This window comes from Dreissena polymorpha, chromosome 7 (assembly GCF_020536995.1).
Source record: "Dreissena polymorpha isolate Duluth1 chromosome 7, UMN_Dpol_1.0, whole genome shotgun sequence".
Classification (NCBI taxonomy): domain Eukaryota; kingdom Metazoa; phylum Mollusca; class Bivalvia; order Myida; family Dreissenidae; genus Dreissena; species Dreissena polymorpha.
Window position 1 is genome coordinate 80,455,024 of NC_068361.1, and position 10,018 is coordinate 80,465,041.

The 10,018-nt window shown below is 32.7% G+C and overlaps 2 protein-coding genes across 2 annotated transcripts in view; both read left to right on the forward strand.

Moving 5' to 3' along the window:
- The first annotated feature begins 2,034 nt into the window (after nt 1–2,034).
- LOC127839860 (zinc metalloproteinase nas-36-like) lies at nt 2,035–5,625 on the forward strand. Its single transcript, XM_052368251.1, has 6 exons — nt 2,035–2,122; nt 3,302–3,398; nt 3,830–4,020; nt 4,285–4,402; nt 5,057–5,126; nt 5,551–5,625. Exons 2-6 carry the CDS (start codon nt 3,319–3,321, stop codon nt 5,623–5,625), a joined length of 534 nt encoding a protein of 177 aa, XP_052224211.1. The 5' UTR covers nt 2,035–2,122; nt 3,302–3,318.
- A 1,417-nt stretch (nt 5,626–7,042) lies between these two features.
- The window catches only part of LOC127839861 (heparan sulfate 2-O-sulfotransferase 1-like), a 19,348-nt gene continuing 16,372 nt past the window's right edge, over nt 7,043–10,018 (forward strand). Inside the window, exon 1 of the mRNA XM_052368252.1 lies at nt 7,043–7,053. Coding sequence (XP_052224212.1) covers nt 7,043–7,053 — 11 coding nt within the window. The remainder of the gene's footprint in view (nt 7,054–10,018) is intronic.

Consider the following 10,018-nt stretch of genomic DNA (forward strand, 5'->3'; position numbering starts at 1 on the left):
ACGGACAAACAGACAGACCGACTGACAGAAAGACAGACAGACACAGACAGACACAGACAGACACAGACAGACACAGGCAGAACAGACAGACACAGACAGACAGACAGACAGACGGACGGACGGACGGACGGACAGACAGACAGACAGACAGGCAGACCGACCGACCGACTGACCGGCAGGTAGGCAGGCAGACAGACAATATAAATAAACATATGACAAAAATACCAATGGCAAGAGTACGTAGGTTATGTCAAGGCGGTCCTGAAATTTATTAAAAAGAATCACAAAAAATAGTATTTCCAACAACAAAACCGTATTTGATATATAAACATTTACACACATACTGACATACATACAGACAGACATACAGACAGGCAGATAGACAGACCGACCGACAATTCCTTAAGTGCCTTACTTACCATGTCTTCCTAAATAAATTAAAAACATTCTGCATAATGCAAAACCGTTCCTAAATACTTTATGTAATCAACCCTTCATTTTGACCCTCATCAATTGCAATAGAAATAACGTTGTCTAAATGTGAACTTCAGATGTTGGCCTTCCTAAAATACCAATGTCATCGGCAAATACAAATGACAATCAACACAATACCATCTGTACTCAAACCAGAGTGAATGTTGTCACACAGGAATAAGATGAACATGATTTTACACGTTGCTTAATATTTGCCTACAAATCCTTCACTAGTCTACGCAATGGGCCGTGTATACCTGATTTAAATATATTCAACCACAAAACACTTTGGTACATAATATCAAAACATTTTAACATATCAGTATTTAAAACAATGTCAATGAGAAGCATTTAAATTAAATCTATTTTAATTTTTGATTATCAATGAAAAGAAAACAAATGTATTAAGTCAAAAGTGTTAGTTTGCTTTTTTTTAATTTAGTTTGTACAAAACATTCCAATTGTAATGAAAAAGTATGATTTCCAAACTCTGAACAAGTCCATTTAAAATGTGTTAAAAGACATTAAGTCATGCTACTGTGTATGTTGTTTGAAGTTTTATGTTGAATAATTCTTTTTTATGATAAGACATTTTTAAAACTATGTAAAAATATGTCAATTGCATCTTATATGCGATTTATCTGGATGTCATTGAAAGCAATTGAATCATGCAAATATCTTTATACATATGTTTTTTGGATGAAGATACTAAAGAGAAGGTTTTAGCTTGTAATCTATGTTATGATTATATAATTATACCCGATTACCTTATTATACGTATGTTCACCTATATGAATTTGAATTTTTCTAAATATGTTTTATAATCTTAACACTTCATCTACATGCGTATATATATATATATATATATATATATATATATATATATATATATATATATATATATATATATATATATATATATATATATATATATATATATATACATGTTAAGAGTCAAAAACCACCAAAAAGAGATCGAACATGCGCTTAGGGAAACGCTCAGTATCTTAGTTGGGATATTTACATGTAACATGTCGTTGCGCTAGACGCGTTAAAGTAAAGACCAACCACTGAATTTATATAGCTTACATATCAATACACTTAATCCGCTGTATGTAAACATTAATACTCCACATATGGTAAATTGTGATTCGAAATTACAGTCCCATAATAGTTTTTAGCACAGATATCCGTAAATTTTTATTAGTTTTGCACTTTTGAAGGTGACTGATTTAGTTGCATTGTATAATTGATATACCTGTGCCTAGGGCGGTGGTTAAGGATATCACAATTGACTATGAATAAAACCACCACAGAATGTATACTAATGCGCTATCCCGTATACACGCAGCGTGTTAAGAGAATTGTTTATCGAATGTTTTTCAGACACATTGCCAGTTGATTAATTTTACAATTTACATGCTATAAAAAGGCCCGGCTGGAATGCCGCCCATTGTTGTCTTTTGGCTTGGCCTTGACATGTCGGAATGTAACACATGGAATTTTTCTCTCTTTCATATCATGATTTCAATCCATCTTTATTATGATCAGGTTCTGATTTGTCAGAAAACGCAGTCAGCCATTGACGACGTATTTAGACAATTAGATGAAGCGGCTGCAGAAGCAACAATAGAACAACAAAACACTGGTAAGACAGCCTTTATATATTAAACACATGCGATTAATGTATATTATTTTGTAGGTTAACTGAAAAGGATATTGACAGATAGTACTTATCCTGCGAACCTCGGACAATTTGTATTATAGGCGAAAACAAATAACAAGGGTCAGGATTTTTAAATAATAATTAAGTTCTTGTAATCCGAGCCAGTGATATAGTACACACAATCAGGATGAGTTTAAATGTATTATAAGATGTTCTAAAATGTTAATATTGTTTCACAGATTATGCATTCCCCTTGACTATGAATTTCGTACGGTCTTGGTTGGAACAAGTGTTTTCAGCCAATGATTATATATACAAATTATTATTTGTTAAGATGATCGAAAAATCACAAATCAATAACGCATCCAATGTTGGAATGATCACAATACAACACAAGTAACGACCTTTATTCATCATTTTACTTACGCGACCGGTTGAGCGCTGTACAGTTTATCAAAATATCGCGGATTCGATATCTGGCACAGAGACATAACTTGCGTGGGGATCGGAAATGCAATAATTTCAAGAGCTATTTTCCTCATACATCATATTTTAGTAGGATAGTTGTCAGTTACTGACATATGAATGTGTCTTTTGTACTGGTAAACCAAATAACAGAGAAAAGTTGTAAATTTGTTTAACTGAGCGCTGTGAAATAACTGTTATTCTGTGACAGCGATGAAACATAAAACTTAACAAACACACTCACACACTCTTACCGAGCATTGGAACAGCTGCACTGCACTGAAATGTACTTGACTGTATTTTATAGTTATTCGCAGTTTAACAGTACTTTTCTGTACTTTTTTACTCTTTCAGTTGTATTTCATACCAACGAACACTTGAGTTAGACTACTTCGACGTCTGTTCAACGTAGTTCCTCTATACAGTCTGCAAAACACATATTATATAACTATAGAATTTGGAAGTTGTTATTCAAATGGACAACAAACCCTAGTATATACACACACAACCATAGTTTTGTATGTCTTTATTGACCTAAACCTCTCCTAAATTGATCAGTGGCGTTAACGGTTTTTTTGGCATACAGTTCGATTAATTCGTAATCAATTTTTTTATATTTTCTTTTTTATAAAGAAACAAAAACGTGTTATACTTAAAATGTTGATTATGTGTGTATGGTATCAATATATTTGTCAGGTTGGTGCAATTACAAAATGAAAGGTAGCAGAAAAACGCTCGTTAAAATACAGCACGACATGATCTTGGAGAGGGATACGTATGATCAAGTTTTCAGGTAAGGTGTATCTTATAAATTAACAAATAAAATTGTGTTTAAGCATTTTAGAACACATATTCCCAAGAACATATTAAACTTGCAAATATCATTAAAATACAATTAGTCGCATATTTAAATAATAAAGAATCATTTAAAATATTTGGCAACACAACGACCTGCTATCTCACTTCAAAAACGTTTGAATTAACATCTGTAGATTTATCAAAACAAATTCAGACAGTGTTATATACACTTATTGAGGGAAATATAGCGGAACTTAACGTTCCGCTTCATAACGAGACCATGACAACTTCTATGAATACGAATATTGAGGACTGAAATAAATTCGTAGGCCGAGTTATAGGTCGAAAGTTTTATTTTGGTCGATTTTGTAATCTAATGTTTTAATTCGAATTCAAAAAGAGTAAATGCGTTAGTTTTATTTGCAGCAAAAGCAACGATTCTGAAGAAGAATTAAATTCATGTCTCGCACAAAGCTCTGATAAGGAAAAGTATAAACGCGACAACGATAATCAGTACCGTAACGTTGCGAACTATGTATTCCGAAGTAAGAGATATGCTGCGAAGGAAGACAAACGCTGGCCTAGGAAAATTATACATTACAACATATCAGAATTTGGTAAGATAATATATTTAAGTTGACCCTGTCGTTTACTGTATTCCTTATAAAATGAGCACAAATAAAATACGTCAATGGCGCACAATAACCTGTTTCTATTATTGATTACGACGGAATAAAAATGGCTGATAATTGGATGTAGGTCTAAGTTGTTCCTAAAAAGAAATGGTTAATTAATAATGATACGTACATAATCATTTAGTCAAATTATGCACTAAATGTATGGGGTATTTTATTGAACGATTTTTTTTTTATATCATTCAGATCACAAAGGTCGTGAAAACATTTTAGAAGCAATGAGGGTTTGGAGCAAGTACACATGCTTGAAATTCACGGAGCGAGCGCACGAGTTCGATTACATTAACATCGTTCCATCGGATGTGTATGCTTTTGTTTCTTCATCTTTCAAACATAAAAATGTATCCGTATTTGCAAATCAATGTATGCTGTGAGAAAAGCGGGCTTTACTCATGTGCGTGAACCGTTGTAACAGTCATGTTTATAATTACGATAAAATTCCATTAAAGAGGTAAAAGTCCTCCCCCTGATTAGACAGAGCGGAACAATAAACTGAGACGACACTTGACGCACATGAAATAAACCCCGTTTTCACAGACACCGACCCGTATGATGTAAACGGTATTCTGCTTCACTGGTTTCCTGGAATAAATTGCCTTAATAAGCCAGTATCATGGCTTTTAATGTGAAAATAATGTTACAAACTGTTGTTTTGTTTCCATATGATTGATTATATTTCCAGAAAATTTGACAACATTATTTCTTCTGTGATTGTTTCTTGAAATGCTTGCCAAAAATCGATTCTTTACAATACATGATCAGATAAACGAATTGTATATCTTTATTATGCAAGTATCTGTTTGCTGCCCACTCAACGTTTAAATAAGACATTCGAAAGTTGCTGTCTACTTTGAAAACATTACCGAACGAAGTGCAAATCCTCTATGGATTGCATGTGTTAAAATATATTTTATTATTGCGTGGTTCAGTCGAAAATAATTCATATATTATTCCACAGGTGTTATTCCAGTGTTGGATGCAGGCGTGGTCCTCAATTCATAAGCCTGAACAATAACAGCTGTATGGATGTAAGCTCATAGCAAATTGTTATACTGTATAACAATATGTATTATAGCATATTACATAAATTTAAAACTAAGCATCAAGCAATTAAGCAACTGAATAATTTGTTTGAGAATTTTTGAATTATTATGTGAGACGAACAACAATAACTTTGTTAGGTATATTGCATGTGTTACAATATTTTTTTTACATAATTTATTTTGCACGAATCTAAAAGTTATACAGTTTTTATATATGTGCATTGTAGTATGTATTTCGATATGCTAAAGGAATATTTGTAGGTAAAGCAAAATCAGACTTCATCAGGCGTCACTTCAGGTACATGTGTTCTTCATATTAATTTAGTGTATTGTTTAATAATTATAGTTTTTAAACATTAAACGCCAATCATTAATAGAGATACATAGCTTTGGTAATGTTCCATTTCAGATCCCTATCAATCCTGCACGAGCTGGGTCACGCAATTGGCCTGTACCACGAACACTCACGGCCAGACAGAGATAAATTTGTGTTTGTGCATTACAATAATATAACCAAGAATATGTCGCATGAATTCGACAAGATTGATCCTAGAGAGTATGTTAATTTTAACAAACCGTATGACTACCGCAGCATCATGCATTACAGCAAAAGAGTAGAAGTTGAAATACATTGAAGCAGAATTTGTAAAAATCATATTACACAAGAACTGCTACACACAAAGACCAAGCATGCACAGGGACTGTAGACTTAAGCTCTAACATCCTTCAGATTAAAGTGTTTTAAATTGGCTTTAAAGTAAACAAATATAAAACGATGTTGGTTATATACCGATATAATACCAATATTTATATTTTCCTCTGTTCACATAATAACGTGTACACATAAAATCCACAATGACGTTCGTTTTCATGGTTTCCAATTTTTTGTTCTTAGTAAATCCTCCTTATATGCCTTTGTATAAAATGTCATCATTTGATAATGGGGAGATACACAATTCAATATCAACATGTTATAATTTACAAATTCAATCAATTTACTATATAATTATATTAAGCGACAACACTACTTTCCGATACAAAATCATATACTACTTGCATATTGTGCATGCGTAAATACACACATCCAATGTTGATAAATAAATTATATAAAACCAAAGTGTTCATGTTGGGTCTAAAAAGGAAACATGAAAATGCGTTATTTCAGGCTTTTGCAGCCAACCCCAACGGTATTACGCTGGAGACTATAGATGAGGATTATGCCGATATAATTGGAAAGGCAACGGTTCTCAGTTTTTATGATGTAATGCTCGTCAACGCCATGTACAACTGTTCCGGTAAGATATGTTGGTATTTGAATTGCGTTATGTAATGAACCGATGATGGCAATTGTGTATGAATTAAGCAGAAATATTTTTTCAACTCTCAAAGTATACGATTCTGTTTAAACTAACTGTTAAACATTCATCCGTAAATTGCGTTATAAAGCTGACACTGACCGCCATAAAACTTCATCAGAATATAAGTTGTGTTGCCAATTTCATACCAAAGCAACAACAGTACTAACAAGATAATATGATAACAACCGGGATCATAGCCTAAGAACGGTCATTTCAAAGTCTTGTGAATTTAAGCCATATTTGACCAACGCCTAAATAGAAAGAAACATGTAAGTCTGTCATAAAAATATCGATGTAAAAAAGCTCAGGCTCCCTCTACTGGATTTATAAGCTAAACTATATTGATATTTGTTTTATCGGAAAAGACATTGCTTAATACAAGTGGTTAAATGTATTCATTGAAATCACATGAACACATTATTTGTTCTATATCGATCGATATTTTAGAGGACTGCACAAATAAAACCTGTCCGGACAAAGGGTTTCTTACAGAATCGTGTGACTGTTACTGTCCGAGTATTCTACAAATGAAACATGGACAAAATGTCCAGGCGGTAAGTTGCACCTTTTTTATAATTCAAATACGCCAAAAGCAAACATTATGTGCGGTTAATACACGTAAACCAGATTAAACGTGGCATATAAACACATATAAGATCTGGTATATTATCTTTGTTGCTATGTCTTTTTACCGAATCTTTTATAAAGGCATAAACGTATATTCATCTTGTAACAATTTGATTCTCGATATGTTGAATACATGTCTGACCATGAAATGACTGGTGGTCCATATTAAAAATGTAAACTGAAGCAAACGTTATTTTTGGTGGTATTTTCCGAACACATTTGATGACAAAAAATACAACGGCAAAAAGAAAATATACAAATGCTTGCCTGTTATTCTATGACGGATGCTAAACATTGATGGTGGTCATTTTTGACATGATAGTAATAAATAAATTTATATTTGCATAATTGTTTTCATCAGTCGTTTTAACAAACTATGTTCGTTGAAAGTGTGTTTGGAAATTGAGCGTCAACTTTACGAATGAGTAAGGAAAACAAAGTATTAAGCACGTTCGGTTTGTTTCTTAATAACTTGATAAAACTGTCAACATTATAATACGCATATCAATTTTCGTCTTTTAATGATTGGATATTATTTATACACGTGCATACGACGGACAAATTCACCATATATGTATGTTGTGTATTGATTAATTTTAAAAGCACAGCTATGCTTGCAACTTTTTATGTAACAAAAACATTAAAAACGTATGTAATAAAAACGTAAACTAGTTCTTGCGAAATTAAGAATAATTGCCACTAAAGCCATAAATTAATGCCTTTATTTTAATGTTTTACGGATAAAGAGGGAACCACAGTCAGCATTGTAATTAAGTAATTATCTAGTCATACATGTTGAACACATTGTTATCAGTGTTGTGAAGTATTATGAATGTACTAAAAGTAGTACTTCATGCACCCCTGAGTTCAAAAGGAACGAAAGAGAAGCAATTACACACGTATAAACAATCTGTTTTGATTAAACTGATAAATCGAATAAAGGCACAAAACCACCAGCGGCATATGTTTTACTTTAAGACATCGTATACAAATTCATATTATCGTTAACTAGCAATATAGTTTGTACTTAATCATCTGGGGACGTTCTAGGAAGGAATTAGTTCCGTCTGTCCGTCCGTCGGTCCGTTACTTGCGCCGGTCAGTATCTTGTTCAAATTAAAACTTTTAACGCGTGCTAATTTTACTGGAAAATATATGCATATATACATTCGACAGTCAGTCTTTCCATTCCAAAGTCAAAGGCTGGTAATGAAGCCTCCATTCCGTTGCCGCTGGTATGCCGTACATTTTATAGGTTTTATAAAACTGCCCGAAAGTTTAGGATAATTTAGAAGATGTACATATGACATGAACCAGTCATAAAAGTAAGGGCCAACATTCTCATTCATCACACATATTGATCGTTGTCTCTGAATATAAGAAAATCATGTGTTTAATATGCCTTATTCCGTAAATTCGTGACGTACACTATAACATGTTACATATATCCAGGAACAATTATATATTTGAATGTATTTATACATGTTGCTTTTCATGGTGTTAGAGGAAATATTATAGCATTACAAACTAGTCATGGTTACAATAAATTTGATCTGGGTGAATTTGGTTCAAATATAAATCTGAATGAAAGAAAAACATTCCTTTATTTCACCTAATCGATATAAGGCATTTTTTTCGACCTAATTTTTAGCAAAAAAAACCCACCCTGCTCCTCTCCACCCAGTGTATAAATGGGTACCTGTGAGGGAAATAAGTCAATGTGCCGTGGCGCCCTTGTGCGCCATATGAAACGGACGACTTAAATCCCAGTGATTTGGGGATAATGTCGAAGTCGACTGAAGATGCATATCGAAGCAGACTATTACCGAACCTTTAACATTTTTCTTTTAACTTTATTAAAACTTTTATTTTGGCGATGGCAGTTGCGGCGCTTAGTTCTACATCAATATACTTTCTCCACTACCTCATCCCCATTCCTTTTTGTTTAATTGTCCTGTATGGTTTACAAGCAATAGTATTTTGTTAATAGTATTTTGTTGCGTGTTAACGATTGTAATGTATTATGTATTTTGGAATACTCAGTGGTGGACAGTGTGGTGGCGGCCCAGCTATGTCAATCATTTATTACACTTATGTTTAGTATTTGCCCTATGTTAACTGTATAATTAAATGCTTATTTTACGACATTATTAGTGTATGTCGATTGTCACTCTCCATTTTATGTTACGATACATGCTATTTAGTACGATTCCGACAGTTTTTCCTTACATACATGACAATCCATAAAACTCAAAGATCAGAAGTTATACGTTTTTAAACGTGTTAAACATCTTAACGGGTTAAATTTGAGTGACATATTTGATACACCTTGAAAATTCGACGTAATTTGACGCATCGCATCAATGGCCTCATATATAATTAGCACAATGTGTGTGTAATATTTATTTTGGGGGAATGTTTGTTTAAGAATTAAGAAAGGAGATATCAATTACAATATCATACATATATTGTTAAAACACTGCTCGGCAAAACATTTTTGTAATGCATGATCTATCATTTTGTTTCCCGACACGTTGTTAACAATCAAGGCTAAAAAACAGGTTCTTTAATACAAGCTGTTTTAAAACTGAAGAAACACAAAACAACAACCCTTTTTATTCTGAATCTCTTTTTTACAATAACTGATACAATGATTATATTATCACTGATTAAACTTTTAAAACTTAAAAACCTATTCATGACCTTATTCGTCCGTTTGCTTTGAATATTATAAGAAATCGATTTGGCGTTCATTTATTTTATGTATTATTGTCAATACATTTTGTACAAATTTTCGTGAACCAAAATACAAATAACGGCAGCATTAATATATAGTGTAGATGTTAAGTTATATGAACATAATATCAACGAAATTAATAAGACCATCATTTT

Excerpts from the sequence above, each read along its gene's own strand:
- LOC127839860 (XM_052368251.1), top strand. The coding sequence starts at position 3,319 with ATGAAAGGTAGCAGAAAAACGCTCGTTAAAATACAGCACGACATGATC. Across the intron at positions 3,399-3,829 it reads ACGTATGATCAAGTTTTCAG|CAAAAGCAACGATTCTGAAG; the intron begins GTAAGGTGTATC and ends TTTTATTTGCAG. Across the intron at positions 5,127-5,550 it reads ACAATAACAGCTGTATGGAT|ATCCCTATCAATCCTGCACG; the intron begins GTAAGCTCATAG and ends GTTCCATTTCAG.